The sequence below is a fragment of the Coregonus clupeaformis genome, chromosome 1, assembly GCF_020615455.1.
Source record: "Coregonus clupeaformis isolate EN_2021a chromosome 1, ASM2061545v1, whole genome shotgun sequence".
NCBI classification, from domain to species: domain Eukaryota; kingdom Metazoa; phylum Chordata; class Actinopteri; order Salmoniformes; family Salmonidae; genus Coregonus; species Coregonus clupeaformis.
Genome location: NC_059192.1, coordinates 84,100,435 through 84,117,405, shown reverse-complemented (window position 1 = coordinate 84,117,405; position 16,971 = coordinate 84,100,435). Strand labels below are relative to the sequence as shown.

The 16,971-nt window shown below is 45.8% G+C and overlaps 1 protein-coding gene across 1 annotated transcript in view; it reads left to right on the top strand.

The window, feature by feature from the left end:
* Window positions 1-5,677: 5,677 nt before the first annotated feature.
* The window catches only part of LOC121575429 (cytohesin-1), a 46,777-nt gene continuing 35,483 nt past the window's right edge, over window positions 5,678-16,971 (top strand). Inside the window, 1 exon segment of the mRNA XM_041888549.2 lies at window positions 5,678-5,768. Within this exon segment, the coding sequence (XP_041744483.2) occupies window positions 5,690-5,768 (79 nt within the window). The 5' untranslated portion in view covers window positions 5,678-5,689.

Genomic DNA, 16,971 nt, shown 5'->3' with positions numbered 1-16,971 from the left:
GCCCCTAAATAAGATCTGGTGCAACCAATTACCTTCAGAAGCGGCACCATGAAGACCAAGGAGCTCTCCAAACAGGTCAGGGACTAAGTTGTGGAGAAGTACAGATCAGGGTTGGGTTATAAAAACATATCAGAAGGGCATTAATCAGAGAGGCAACAAAGAGACCAAAGATAACCCTGAAGGAGCTGCAAAGCTCCACAGTGGAGATTGGAGTATCTGTCCATAGGACCACTTTAAGCCGTACACTCCACAGAGCTGGGCTTTATGGAAGAGTGGCCAGAAAAAAGCCATTGCTTAAAGAAAAAAATAAACAAACACGTTTGGTGTTCGCCAAAAGGCATGTGGGAGACTCCCTAAACATATGGAAAAAGGTACTCTGGTCAGATGAGACTAAAATGGAGCTTTTTGGCCATCAAGGAAAATGCTATGTCTGGCGCAAACCCAACACCTCTCATCACCCAGAGAACACCATGGTGGTGGCAGCATCATGCTGTGGGCAGTGGCGGCTCTTGAAAAAATTCTCAGGTGGGGCAATTTTTCTGATGATTTAGGTGACCTACACACATTTAAAAAAAGATATGTCCAGCAACAACATGAAGACAGGGGCAGCATATGTCAATACTGATATACACATTACTTGCTTCAAAAAGGCCTCATGGTTGAATTGGAAATATGTGCACCTGAGCATAATTCACAACAAGCAAGCAGGAGCTTTTGATAGAGGCTACTGAAAACATTGATGCAAGTTATTGGTAATAAGACATTTTTATAGACTTCCATATTCTGCCCTCTTGTATAGATTTGTGAAAATGAACAGTGATAGACATTTTGCCTGAAAACAGAATTTGAAAATAATTTCTAGAAAAGGTAAACACAGCTATCTGTATGGCTTTGTAAAAATGAACAACCATATTCTGGCCAATTGTATAGATTTGTAAATATGATGATGTCTCCTTTCATGCATACATTTTCAAATAAAGCTCTGTTTTGAGAAAGATCGAATGATATTGTTTAATCTTACCTTATGGCCTGCACACTGCTTGTGAAGCTGTCGAGGGAACGTTTGATGAAGGCAGCATCGATGTCCTTCTTCTGTAGCTTCTGGTACAGAATGTCGACGTGGGGCATGATTTTGTGAAAAAGCCCCAGGAAAAAAAAAAAAAATTCTTGCTATCTATGTACCTCAGCACAAGCACCAGCTGTGTCTGTGTAGAAACGTCCGTGGTCTCGTCAGCTTGGATAGCTACGAAGTTCGCCGACTTCACCTCCTCCACAATATGTTCCCTCATGACCGCTAGCATACACTCCAGTAGCTCGTTTTGAATGGTCTTTGATGTGCCCTTGAAAACTTTAGCATTTTTAAGATGGTCATCAAACACCTCATCTAATTGTGCCACAAAGTTGACAAGTCCAAGAAAAATACCAGGGTTGGTGGAGCCCTCAGTTTCATCTTTGCCTCGCAAAGCTAACTCAAACACTCCGCAAAACTTCACACACTGGATTAGCCGGCTGAGGATGTGGCGGTTCTTGCTAACCTCATCGTTGTGGCAGCGGACAGCTAGCCTGTATCCCTCATCCAGTTGAGTGGCAATGTTCACTCTCCCCAAAGCAGACAATCTCAAACAGCTATCCATGTGGGTCTTTGACAGCTCATGTTTCTTAATCTTTTCTGAAAGATGGTGCATGTCCGTTACACCTGTCGCTGTCCAAGCGGTGCTGTCTGCCGTGCCGCCTTCAGGGTGAAAGAGTAAGCAGGGGTAGCAGAAGACTGCATTAGCTACATCGCAGCCTGCTAGCCAGGTTTTTCGTTCGTACCAATTTTTTGAAAATCCTCGGGTGTAGGACTTTCCCCCTTTAGTAGAAACCTGTTGAATTATTAAATTTGGTCTGGGAGGTCCTAATTGTTTCGTTGCCAATTTATCTTGATTTGTTCGCCGACAAAAATGAACTTCTTTCAAAGAGACAATCGAGTTGCACTGAACGCTAGCCATCTTGACAGTTGTACGTGAATTTATTGACGCTGCTACCCGCTCTTTTCTTAGTTATGTTCATGGTTATGTTACGTATGACGAAAGCGCGTAAGTGCAAGCCCTCCCGGAACCCATAGAGATTGTATTGAAAGCTCTGATATTTGAAAAAAAAAAGATTTTACATGAGAGTCTGAGAGACTTCTGGGGCGATTTTCAACCTGACTGAAATCGCCCCAAAACGGGCGGGGCCATTTGAAGCACGACTTTAGCCTGATTGGACATTTAGTGGCAGATCAGACGTCTAGATTAGAACACTGAAAACTACTGTTGCCGTGATATAATTGATTAGAAAAAAAATCCCTTCCTTTTCCCGTTTGGCAGTGCGTCGCCCATATCGCCCTAATGAACACACCGCCCCTGGCTGTGGGGATGTTTTTCATCGGCAGGGACTGGGAAACTGGTCAGAATTGAAGGAATGATGGATGGCGCTAAATACAGGGAAATTCTTGAGGGAAACCTGTTTCAGTCACCAAAGATTTGAGACTGGGACGGAGGTTCACCTTCCAGCATGACAATGACCCTAAGCATACTGCTAAAGCAACACTTGAGTGGTTTAAGGGGAAACATTTAAATGTCTTGGAATGGCCTAGTCAAAGCCCAGACCTCAATCCAATTGAGAATCTGTGGTATGAATTAAAGTTCGCTGTACACCAGCGGAACCCATCCAACTTGAAGGAGCTGGAGCAGTTTTGCCTTGAAGAATGGGCAAAAATCCCAGTGGCTAGATGTGCCAAGCTTATAGAGACATACCCCAAGAGACTTGCAGCTGTAATTGCTGCAAAAGGTGGCTCTACAAAGTATTGACTTTGGGGGGGGTGAATAGTTATGCACGCTCAAGTTCTGTTTTTTGTCTTATTTCTTCTTTGTTTCACAATAAAACATATTTGGATCTTCAAAGTGGTAGGCATGTTGTGTAAATCAAATGATACAAACCCCCCAAAAATCCATTTTAATTCCAGGTTGTAAGGCAACAAAATAGGAAAATACTTTTGCAAACCACTGTAGCTGATATGGCTGACTTGCTTAAACAAATGTGGTTTCTACTGACAATTGAGATGTACAAACTATGGCATAAGGGGACAACGAGCGGATAAGAGGCAATCCGTAATTTGGATTAAGACAATGAGCGAGCTAGGATGGATGTAGTCAATATAACTATTTGTTCAGCACTTTAGAAATGTACAGCGACAGAATTCAGAACATGGGCCGTTCTTACAGTATTCTCCATGTACACCAAGTCAGAACCGTAGGATAAATAAAGGGGGCATAAGTCTGAAATTTCCCAGTTCTGAGTTTCCAATTGTTTTGAACGCGGCAGAAGTCATGCTGGATTGACAGCATGGCCAATGTATTCAAACTTTTCTGGCCCATGGCATTACCGCCTTTTTTGTGATATCCAATTGGTAGTTACGATCTTGTCTCATCGCTGCAACTCCCCTACGGACTCGGCGAAGGTCGAGAACCAAGCCGCACTGCTTCTTGACACACTGCTCGCATAACCCGGAAGCCAGCCGCACCAATGTGTCGGAGGAAACACTGTCGAACTGACGACCGAAGTCTGCTTGTAGGCGCCCGGCCCGCCACAAGGAGTTGCTAGAGCACGATGAGACAAGGACATCCCGACCGGCCAAACCCTCCCCTAACCCAGACGACGCTGGGCCAATTGTGCGCCGCCTCATGGGTCTCCCGGTCACAGCCGGCTGTGACACAGCCTGGGATCGAACCTGTGGCTGCAGTGGCACCTTAGCACTCATTGTTGAATTTGCGATTTCCAACTTGTTGTGTAATGTTTTGTCCAATGGCCAACGAGCACCGATACGTTTTATCTATAATTTCTCTTCATATGACAAGTAGATTGTCGACTTGATGATGACTGCTTGTCTAGCTTGCTAGCTAAGATTTTGAAAGTATGATGTTGACATGATCAGTCCAATCAAAGCTACAGTAGATATAATGTGATTTGATGCCATTTTATCTGTGGCCAATGACCTTGAGCCTTTTTGGATGGGCACTTCTAATGTAAGTCTATGGCAGCACCCAAGGGGCTTGAATTGTCGAGCTCTACCCGTAGATTTTGCGGTGAAGTTGTGTCCCCATGAGTGACAGAACACTGAGCCAATCACGGCGCAACTAGAGAACATTACCAACCCCTACGCTCCGTATTTTCCGCAGGCTGCCCCAGAGTGCTCTGCCCCACCTGCCTTGAATGACACGTCACCACTGGGAGAGAAGAGAATATGTGAATTAGGATTGAGCAACAAAGGGGAAAGAAAGAGGGAGTGAATTACTTTTAAAAAAGAGAGTGTGAGGAGGGGAGGGCAGAAGACAAGACACTTGGAAAAAGTAAACCCATTATAAAGGGCGTTGTTGGTGGGAATGCTACTAGGAGATAGCAAGAGAGCGATAAAAAAAAGAAAGAGAGGAAGGAAAGAAGGGTGTTGACGCCTCAAGCACTGCGATGCAGTGCCTTAGACCACTGCGCCACACGGCAGGCCCAAATAAGCTGTAACTTACTTAGAATTAAATACAAATTCAATGAAAAATTACTTATTAGTGCCTTAGAATTCATTTTTAGAAACACGTGTTTGGCCAGTCTGTAGCTTCATGTGATGGTGCCTGGAGAACCGGCCAGCAGCGGAGAATATCCGCTCCACACTTGCAGAGCCACTGGGGATACTAAACACCCTTTTGGCCACTCTTGCCAGGCTGGGCAGAGATGCAGAGTTGTTTATTTAATTTTTCTATAGGTAGGCCTAAAGGTTTTTAGGCAAAATAATCCAATCAAAATGGAAAGCTCCTTGAACGTGGGAATATGCAAGGTCTATTGGGCCAAAATCAATTATGAGAGAAGGAGAGAATTGTGAGTGTGTGTGTGTTCTGTCCTCATGTCCTTGATGGTACACGTACGATTGTAAGTGCTGTATATATGCCATTATGTGTGTGTATGTGAGTGTGTGAATGCAGTAGCTATAGTGTGACTGCGTGACTTGGATGCCCAGCAGGTCTGAGTGCGGTGACTCTGATGTGTGTGTGGGTGGGTGTGAAACAGGAGGTGTATTTATGAATCTGTATGAGTGTGCGTGTGGAGCAGCAGGTGTGTGTGTGTGTGTGTGTGCGCGTACGTGCGTGTGTGTGTGCGTGCGTGCGTGCACATGCACGCGCGTGTGCATGTGTGTGTCTAATATGTAATCAGCTCTAAGAATATCTCAGCAACTGCTAGAAAGAGAGGGTGCTGGAGAGAGTGTGGGTAAGCAGTACATTGAAAAATAGAGAGGTCAAATGAATGAATGAGATTGAAGAGGAGAGAGAGAGAGAGAGAGAGAGAGAGAGAGAGAGAGAGAGAGAGAGAGAGAGAGAGAGAGCGAGAGAGAGAGAGAGAGAGGTGGGTGAGAGAGAAAAGGAGAGCGCACTAATAGTAGAGACAGTGTGTGGCAGGAGGGGAGAGAGCACTGGAGTCTGGAGAGCTGAACCTAGAGACGGTGCCTCGGCTTTGGGATTCTGTGCATGGGGGGGGCTGCCTGGAGGGACAGACAGAGACACAAGAAGAGAGAAAAAGAAGAGAGAGGACAGCGAAAAGAGGAGAGACGCTAAGAACGTTGGGGCTCTTCGCTTCAACACCTAGTTCAACTCACACAGACACACACACACACAGTGCAATTATGGGGACGGTTAGCGAGCTGTGTGCCTCCAGTTTCCAGACGTTTCTCTGTCCAACAGCAAGACCTGCAGCAACTAAAGGTAGGTCACCTCTCACCTCTGATCATCCAGGATAACACAAGAGGGAGAGAGAAAGTGTGTCTGAGTGTGAGATGAGTATTTATCTTTGTCTTGCTTTCCACCCCCCTCTCTCCCACTACCTCTCTCTCCCTCACACTCTGCCATTTCTTTCTTTGAAGCCGAACTCTGTAAAGAAAGTTATAATTCAAGCACAAAGCTGCTAAGTCCCTCTCTACTTCCATCCTGTTTATCGGTCTCTCTTCTCAAGTGCAAGTGATATAAAACACCAAATATATAATTACATATTCACTGTTAGCAATTGCTAACAGTGAATATGTAACTATATTTTTATTACATTTACATTTTGGTCATTTAGCAGACGCTGCTATCCAGAGCGAAGTACAGTCAGTGTATTAAACTAAGGTAAACAAGAATATAGCAAGTAAAAATATTGTGTTACTGTTACCGAGAATGTTGTAGTTAAGCAGGCTACTTGCAAGTATATATTTGTATTAGAAAATACAAAAAACTTGTATTCTACTGTAAGTAAACTGTTACAAAATAGGCTACATGAATTGTAGTTCAGGCCAGTGAAATACAAATGACAAAATAGGTATTGAAAGTATTGAAAAACCTACTGTACTGTATATCAAATACATGTAACAGAAATACTGCCCGTCGTTGACACTAGCTACCTGCACTGTAAATCTGCAACAGTTTACTTAACACTGTGCTTCCAGTAATATGCTGTAAATTTGTGTTACAGTAAAGGTCCTGTAAATCTACAGTAATTTACTGGCTTCGGTGCTGCCAGTAATTTACAGTAAAGATGAAAGGATTTTTTTTACAGTGAATCTTTCGCTGACTAGGAGCATACACAAGACATTTTCAGATTTTCAACCTAGTATGGCAGGTAAGCATTCCTCTATATACATATACTTAATGTGATATGTTGCTGTATCATGTGTGTACTGTATCATAGCATGGTAATAAAGGGAGAGAACACACTCGACTCTTACCCTCTTGCAAATGAAAGGGTGCTTGGAACCAAAATAATCACATCAAAAGTGAAAAAGTACTAGTAAAGAGTGTTTTAAAGTACTAGTAAAGAGATTAAAGTAGTAAACATATTTATTTAACATGTTTGTTCTACATAATGGTCGCATTCCTGCCCGACAACATTGCAGACACATGCCAAATCTTACAACACCTGTATAGGTATTTAACATATCAGCAATGAGCTAACCACATCATATGATATAGCAATCTGGTGCCCGACAGCACGTATTAAATATGTAATAACAGGTTAACAGCAATGTATGCTAACAAGATGATATGTAGGCTAGCAGTGCAATGGAAGCAGTACAAAGACAGGTATGGCATAGGGCCTACATAGTGGCTAATGGCAACACAGGCTAGCAGGCTAAACGTAGCACTCAATATAAACAATATACGCAACAACTAGCATTAGCAGGGCTGGGCTAACAGTGTTGGCTAGTTAACACAGTATACAGTATATCAATTAACAGTGGGCTAGGGTCAAGGCTCTAAATGAACTTTTTTAATTGGTAGCACTGGTGCTCCTAATGTTAAAAAGTAAGGGGCACCAGACAAAATTTAGGAGAACAAGAAAAGTATTATTATTATTTTTTACTACAAATAACTGTCCTATCATTCTTTCTTAATGTAGAATGTAACATACAAAACTGAATATTGATTGTATTCAAAAGTGCAACAGCAAACATATTTATACCTTTATGTATTTAAAAGTACAACTGCAAACTGTTATTCATTACTCAAGTCAAATCAAATGTTATTTGTCACATACTGTCACGATCGTCAGGGAGAGACCAAGGCGCAGCGTTGAATGCGAACATTATATTTATTAGAATGATCACACGATCAAAACAACAGACGAAAACGTGATGTCTACGGTTGAACACAAACCAAATAAGAACAAGAAACCACAAACACAAAGTGAAAGACAGACAGTTAAATATGGCTCCCAATCAGAGACAACCAGCTGACACTCGTTGCCTCTGATTGGGAGTCACTCAGGCCAACATATAAATACAAACATAGAATTACACACCCTGGCTCAACATAACAGTGTCCCCAGAGCCAGGGCGTGACAGTACCCCCCCCTAAAGGGCTGACGAAACGCACCACAGACTTGGTGCGGAGAGCAGGAACGGGCCGGACAGGGCTGACGAAACGCACCACAGACTTGGTGCGGGGAGCAGGAACGGGCCGAGCCGGGCTGACGAAGCGCACCACTGACTTGGTGCGGGGAGCAGGAACAGACCGGACCGTACTGGGGACACACACCACTGGCCCTACACCGGGATCTGGAACGGGCCGGACCGGACTGGTAACACACCCCAGTACCTCTCGCCGTGCCTCTCCACCTTCCATCCCCTCTTCGACCAGTGGCCCCCGTAACCTGGCGGCCTCCTCTGCCAACCCGCTGGACCGCTCTATCGCGGCCTCCTGCTGCCCCGACGTCGTGAGCCCCCCCCTAAAAAATGTCTGGGGGTCTCTCCTCCCCGTGGGCCAGGCCTCTATCGTTCTCGCCCAACTCTCGCTCTTCTGTCTCCAACTCCCGCTATTCAGCTCCTCAATGGGCTTGACCCAGTTGAAGCTCTTCCTCAACTGTTCCCAAGTCCACCCTCTCTGCTCCTCACTAGGCTTGACCCAGTCGAGGTTGCCACGGAGATCTGCTAGCGATGGCTCCTGGACACGCTGCTTGGTCCGGTTTTGGTGGTTTCTTCTGTCACGATCGTCAGGGAGAGACCAAGGCGCAGCGTTGAATGCGAACATTATATTTATTAGAATGATCACACGATCAAAACAACAGACGAAAACGTGATGTCTACGGTTGAACACAAACCAAATAAGAACAAGAAACCACAAACACAAAGTGAAATACAGACAGTTAAATAAATAATAAAAAAACAACTCCTGAGTGGCACAGTGGTCTAAGGCAATGCATCGCAGTGCTAACTGTGCCACTAGAGATCCTGGTTCGAATCCAGGCTCTGTCGCAGCCGGCCGCGACCAGGAGACTCATGGGCGGCGCACAATTGGCCCAGCGTCGTCCAGGGTAGGGGAGGGAATGGCCGGCAGGGATGTAGCTCAGTTGATAGAGCATGGCGTTTGCAACGCCAGGGTTGTGGGTTCGATTCCCATAGGGGGCCAGTATAAAAAAAATAAAAAAATTCACTAACTGTAAGTCGCTCTGGATAAGAGCGTCTGCTAAATGACTAAAATGTAAATGTAAATATGGCTCCCAATCAGAGACAACCAGCTGACACTCGTTGCCTCTGATTGGGAGTCACTCAGGCCAACATAGAAATACAAACATAGAATTACACACCCTGGCTCAACATAACAGTGTCCCCAGAGCCAGGGCGTGACACATACACGTGTTTAGCAGATGTTATTGCAGGTGTAGCGAAATGCTTGTGCTTCTAGCTCCGACAGTGCAGTAATATCTAACAAGTAATATCTAACAATTTCACAACATATACCCAATACACACAAATCTAAGTAAGGAATGGAATTTATGAATATATACATATATGGACTAAGATACAGTAGAATATTATAGAATACAGTATATACATATGAGATGAGTAGTGCAAGATATGTAAACATTATTAAAGTGACTAGTGTTCCATTTCTTTAAGTGGCCAGTGATTTCAATAGGCAGCAGCAGCCTCTAATGTGCTAGTGATGGCTAGTTAACAGTCTGATGGCCTTGAGATAGAAGCTGTTTTTCATTCTCTCTGTCCCAGCTTTGATGCACCTGTACTGACCTCGCCTTCTGGATGATAGCGGGGTGAACAGGCAGTGGCTCGGGTGGTTGATGTCCTTGATGATCTTTTTGGCCTTCCTGTGACATCGGGTGCTGTAGGTGTCCTGGAGGGCGGGTAGTTTGCCCCCGGTAACGCGTTCGGCAGACCGCACCACCCTCTGGAGAGCCCTGCGGTTGCGGGTGGTGCAGTTGCCGTACCAGGCGGTGATAAAGCCCGACAGGATGCTCTCAATTGTGCATCTGTAAAAGTTTTCCCAGATAGTGTCCTCAATGGTGCCAATAATGTTTGCGCAGGACACCTCGTTTCCATATGTCAGTGTTAAATTTAATCTCTAGCTCAGTTAGCTCCGCCTGTTAAACCAGCTTGGGCTGCCACCTGTTGCCTGTCAAATACGGCTACCTGGTAGTAGACATATTGATGCTGCTCTAGCCTTAGCCCTTGAACATGACTCTCATTTCCATTACATTACACATAAGAGTCATTGGACAAAGGCGTCTTCTGTATGGGGGAGTTTTGTTGTTGAATATTAACACGTTAAATTGATAAACACCTTTTATAGGGTTAAGGTTAGTGTTCCCCCACGGCCATATCTCCATGTTACAGCACTAGTTTACGGGAAACAGACGGAAGACAGAGGCGACCCTACTCGGGAAGTGTAGCGGAAGTATAGTTTCATTGGATGGAGGCACCCTTAGCTGTTTGGATCAGTGCAAAACTGCTACAGTATGTGTATCTTTTTTATTTGAAGGATTCTTTCTCGCTGATGAAAAAGATGAGGGCCATATGTTTCGAAACCCGTATCGCAAGCAATGATTGACGTTTCTAAACGTTAAAGTTAAAACACAGCGTCTGGATTGTAGTTCACATGAGCCAGTCGTGGGCGAAGCTAACCGCTGAAAACTGTAGGGAAAGGCAGAATGCCACCTAGAGTTTTCGAGAGCTACTCCAGCCCCTGCCCCGAAGCACTTGTCCCCGCACTTGATGTGCTTATGGCTTACGTTATGTTTTAGACTAGTGTTTTAGGTTGCTAGACCCAGTAGCAAAATAAGTATTCCCTGCTGCTATTACTCCACACTTTCGACAGTACTCACAGAACATTGTGCTGCTAGTTTTGTCCCTCCTTAGCCACTTGAATTCGCGAACCAACCCCTCTCGAAACATGTAGATATTTTTATGGATCGGTAGCAGTATCTCCGATATTGTCCTCATCTTTTTCTTCTGGTTGTGGTTGATCATTTCATAATTTGTTTTTTGTTTGTTAAAGAAAGCTTAAATTCCGCATCATTTCATTGTTGTTGTTCTTGCTTGCTAGCTAATGCCATTACTTAGCTGATAGAAAGGGTCGACTGAACAATACAATGTCATATACACACAAATAAATTAGGGTTCCTCAAGGGTTCTTTGGGAAGGGTGATGGTTCTATGTGAAACCATTATGACTCAAATAACTCTTTGAGCTCTTCAACTCAATATTAGGAAGATGTTCTTAATGCTTTGAACACTCAGTGTATGTGGAACCATAATGACTCAAAGAACCCTTTGAGGTCTTCAATGGTTCTTTACAGTTCACAAAAGGGTTCTTTGCTCTTTTAATGATAATTTAAATGTAAGTGGAGGCGGCTCATTCGTTGATTTTGGGGAGTGGTTTGTGCACAGCTTTTTTTGTGCAACCGTGAGTGATGGTGTCATTCCAGCTTATCTAATGTGTTGTGTTATGCTTTTACACATTATATATGATTATGGCCAGTGAAGCTATCCTGTGGAAGATTCTGGTATGGCCTTATGTCAAATGAGAATGGTTGACTAAATCAGACAGTGGTTTTCAATTCTCTACTCGGGGACCCCCAGCTGTTTCAGAGGTAGCTCACCTGATTCAAATTGTCAATGAACACAATAATAACACCTATGGAATATTAACAATATAATATGGCTGACCAGAATAAAAAACCCAGTATGGTTCTTCAAAAGGATCTACCATTGTCCATAAAGGTTCTATAAAGAATCATAAAAAAATAGTTATATATAGCCCCAAAATGGGTTGTGACCATAGCGGAACCCTTTTTTGGTGCTATATAGAACCTTTTTAATGGTTATTTATAGAACCTTAGGAAAGAGTCCTTTATAGCACCATACAGGTTCCATTTAGAACCTTATGAGCATGGTTCTATATAGAACTTTCAAAAAAGGGTTCCATATACAGTAGCACCAAAAAGGGTTCTGCTATGGTTACAAGCCAAATAACCCCTATCTGGTACTATTTAGAACCATCATTGTTTTGTGTGTACATGTTAAAACTCAAATGACAATTTGCTTATTCTTCACTCTGCCTGCTCCACCCAGAGCCATAGAACCTGACATTCTCCACTGTGTGCCACATTTATGCATAGACAAATGTAGCTGTTTTAAAACAAACTCACCAAATATAATTTAACAGTGAGCTTGAAGAACAGTAATTCTATCTAGTGCCTATTCCTGTACTTAAAACCATGCTCAATAAAAATGTCCATTGAAGGGGTTTTTAGTCCTCTCTCTTTCTTAGCGTTTGCCCTCTCCTGCCACTGTGGTAAATTCACCATTCACCATGGTTTAAATAATTTTACTGATAAACTCCTTAAGCAAAAAGTCAGATTTGCTATTTAAATATATTCCTTTCAGAGACTTATCTATTAATACAGTGCATTCGGAAAGTATTCAGACCCCTTGACTTTTTCCACATTTTGTTAGGTTACAGCCTTATTCTAAAATTGATTCAATTGTTTTTTCCCTTCATCAATCTACACACAATACCCCATAATGACAAAGCAAAAACAGGTTCGTAGAAATTTTTACATAAGTATTCAGACCCTTTACTCAGTACTTTGTTGAAGCACCTTTGGCAACGATTACAGCCTCGAGTCTTATTGGGTATGACGCTACAAGCTTGGCACACCTGTATTTGGGGAGTTTATCCCATTCTTCTCTGCAGATCCTCTCAAGCGCTGTCAGGTTGGATGGGGAGCATTGTTGCACAGCTATTTTCAGATCTCTCCAGAGTTGTTCGATCAGGTTCAAGTTCGGGCTCTGGCTGGGCCACTCAAGGACATTCAGAGACTTGTCCCGAAGCCACTCCTGCGTTGTCTTGGCTGTGTGCTTAGGGTCGCTGTCCTGTTGGAAGGTGAACCTTCGCCCCAGTCTGAGGTCCTGAGCGCTCTGGAGTAGGTTTTCATCAAGGATCTCTCTGTACTTTGCTCTGTTAATCTTTCCCTCGATCCTGACTAGTCTCCTAGTCCCTGCTGCTGAAAAACATCCCCACAGCATGATGCTGCCACCACCATGCTTCACCGTAGGGATGGTGACAGGTTTTCTCCAGACGTGACGCTTGGCATTCAGGCCAAAGAGTTCTTGGTTTCATCAGACCAGAGAATCTTGTTTCACATGGTCTGAGAGTCTTTAGGTGCCTTTTGGCAAACTCCAAGCGGGCTGTCATGTGCCTTTTACTGAGGAGTGGCTTCCGTCTGGCCACTCTACCATAAAGGCCTGATTGGTGGAGTGCTGCAGAAAAGTTTTGGTACCCTTCCCCAGATCTGTGCCTCGACACAATCCTGTCTCGGAGCTCTATGGACAATTCCTTTGACCTCATGGCTTGGTTTTTGCTCTGACATGCACTGGCAACTGTGGGACCTTATATAGATACAGTGGGGTGTCACGATCGTCGTAAAGGAGAGTAGACCAAGGCGCAGCGTGTGAAACGAACATGACTTTATTTAATTAAAGTACTAAATACAAACAAAACACGACTCGTGAAGTCCACGGTTACACTGACCGAATAAGGAACAAAAACCCACAACACCCAAGAGAAAACACACAGTTTAAATATGGCTCCCAATCAGAGACAACCAGCCGACAGCTGACACTCGTTGCCTCTGATTGGGAGTCACACATGCAAACATAGACATAGACAACCTAGAACACCCAACATAGAAAATGAACACATAGAATGCACACACCCTGGCTCAACATATAGAGTCCCAGAGCCAGGGTGTGACAGTACCCCCCCCTAAAGGCGCGGACTGCGACCGCGCCTCAACAAAACCCCAAACAGGGGAGGGCTGGGTGGGCATTCCTCCTCGGAGGCGGCTCCGGCTCCGGCCTTGACCACCACCCTCCATAATTCCCCGTAGCGCCCCTGGTCCGGTCTGACCCGCTGGCTGGATCTGGACTGGACATTGACGGAGCGGATTGCTTACGCTCCGTTGTGGAGCAGCTGACCGGTCTTACCAGGCTGACGACTCGCCCCCCGGGCTTGGTGCAAGTAGCAGGAACGGGCTGAACCAGGCTGACGACTCGCACCCCTGGCTTGGTGCGAGTGGCAGGAACGGGCTGGACCAGGCTGACGACGCACACCGTGGGCTTGGTGCGTGGAGCAGGGACAGGCCGGGCTGGGCTGTCGACGCACACCGTAGGCTTGGTGCGTGGAGCAGGGACAGGCCGGACAGGACTGTCGACGCACACCGTAGGCTTGGTGCGTGGAGCAGGGACAGGCCGGGCTGGGCTGGCGACGCACACCGTAGGTTTGGTGCGTGGAGCAGGAACAGGCCGGGCAGGGCTGTCGACGCACACCGTAGGCTTGGTGCGTGGGAGCAGGGACAGGCCGGGCTGGGCTGGCGACGCACACTGTAGGTTTGGTGCGTGGAGCAGGGACAGGCCGGGCTGGGCTGTCGACGCACACCGTAGGTTTGATGCGTGGAGCAGGGACAGGCCGGGCTGGGCTGGCGACGCACACCGTAGGTTTGGTGCGTGGAGCAGGGACAGGCCGGACAGGGCTGGCGACGCACACCGTAGGTTTGATGCGTGGAGCAGGGACAGGCCGGGCAGGGCTGGCGACGCACACCGTAGGTTTGATGCGTGGAGCAGGGACAGGCCGGGCTGGGCTGGCGACGCACACCGTAGGTTTGGTGCGTGGAGCAGGGACAGGCCGGACCGTACTGGGAACACACACCACTGGCTTTAAACGGGGATCAGGAACGGGCCGGACCGGACTGGCAATACACCTCAGTCCCTCTCGCCGTGCCTCTACGACTTCCTTCCCTCCTCTCGCCAATGGCTCCCGTAACCCGGTGGCCTTCTCTCCTCTTCTCCTATTTCGCCCTGTGGCAGCCTCCTGCTGCCCAGTCGCCCATGCCGTGTGCCCCCCCCTAAAAAATGATTGGGGGTGCCTCTCGTCCGTCCGACGATGGCACTGCTGACGCCGCTGCTCCTCTCTCGCCAGGGCCTTGATCCTACCCCAAGGTCCCTTGCCCCCGAGCATGTCCTCCCAGGACCACACTTTGCCCACCTGGGCCATCGCCAGCCTCTCCATCTCCTTTCCTGGCGCTTCCTCCCATGACCAGGCTGCCTGCTCCTGGACACGCTGCTTGGTCCTTGTACGGTGGGTTTTTCTGTCACGATCGTCGTAAAGGAGAGTAGACCAAGGCGCAGCGTGTGAAACGAACATGACTTTATTTAATTAAAGTACTAAATACAAACAAAACACGACTCGTGAAGTCCACGGTTACACTGACCGAATAAGGAACAAAAACCCACAACACCCAAGAGAAAACACACAGTTTAAATATGGCTCCCAATCAGAGACAACCAGCCGACAGCTGACACTCGTTGCCTCTGATTGGGAGTCACACATGCAAACATAGACATAGACAACCTAGAACACCCAACATAGAAAATGAACACATAGAATGCACACACCCTGGCTCAACATATAGAGTCCCAGAGCCAGGGTGTGACATGGGGAGAACAAGTATTTGATACACTGCCGATTTTGCAGGTTTTCCTACTTACAAAGCATGTAGAGGTCTGTAATTTTTATCATAGGTACACTTCAACTGTGAGAGACGGATTCTAAAACAAAAATCCAGAAAATCACATTGTATGATTTTTAAGTAATTAATTAGCATTTTATTGCATGACATAAGTATTTGATCACCTACCAACCAGTAAGAATTCCGGCTCTCACATACCTGTTAGTTTTTCTTTAAGAAGCCCTCCTGTTCTCCACTCTTTACCTGTATTAACTGCACCTGTTTGAACTCGTTACCTGTATAAAAGACACCTGTCCACACACTCAATCAAACAGACTCCAACCTCTCCACAATAGCCAAGACCAGAGAGCTGTGTAAGGACATCAGGGATAAAATTGTAGACCTGCACAAGGCTGGGATGGGCTACAGGACAATAGGCAAGCAGCTTGGTGAGAAGGCAACAACTGTTGGCGCAATTATTAGAAAATGGAAGAAGTTCAAGATGACGGTCAATCACCCTCGGTCTGGGGCTCCATGCAAGATCTCACCTCGTGGGGCATCAATGATCATGAGGAAGGTGAGGGATCAGCCCAGAACTACACGGCAGGACCTGGTCAATGACCTGAAGAGAGCTGGGACCACAGTCTCAAAGAAAACCATTAGTAACACACTACGCCGTCATGGATTAAAATCCTGCAGCGCACGCAAGGTCCCCCTGCTCAAGCCAGCGCATGTCCAGGCCCGTCTGAAGTTTGCCAATGACCATCTGGATGATCCAGAGGAGGAATGGGAGAAGGTCATGTGGTCTGATGAGCTAAAAATAGAGCTTTTGGTCTAAACTCCACTCACCGTGTTTGGAGGAAGAAGAAGGATGAGTACAACCCCAAGAACACCATCCCAACCGTGAAGCATGGAGGTGGAAACATCATTCTTTGGGGATGCTTTTCTGCAAAGGGGACAGGACGACTGGACCGTATTGAGGGGGAGGATGGATGGGGCCATGTATCGCGAGATCTTGGCCAACAACCTCCTTCCCTCAGTAAGAGCATTGAAGATGGGTCGTGGCTGGGTCTTCCAGCATGACAACGACCCGAAACACACAGCCAGGGCAACTAAGGAGTGGCTCCGTAAGAAGCATCTCAAGGTCCTGGAGTGGCCTAGCCAGTCTCCAGACCTGAACCCAATAGAAAATCTTTGGAGGGAGCTGAAAGTCCGTATTGCCCAGCGACAGCCCTGAAACCTGAAGGATCTGGAGAAGGTCTGTATGGAGGAGTGGGCCAAAATCCCTGCTGCAGTGTGTGCAAACCTGGTCAAGACCTACAGGAAACGTATGATCTCTGTAATTGCAAACAAAGGTTTCTGTACCAAATATTAAGTTCTGCTTTTCTGATGTATCAAATACTTATGTCATGCAATAAAATGCAAATTAATTAGTTAAAAATCATACAATGTGATTTTCTGGATTTTTGTTTTAGATTCCGTTTCTCACAGTTGAAGTGTACCTATGATAAAAAATTACAGACCTCTACATGCTTTGTAAGTAGGAAAACCTCCAAAATCGGCAGTGTATCAAATACTTGTGTGTGCCTTTCCAAATCATGTCCAATCAATTGAATTTACCACAGGTGGA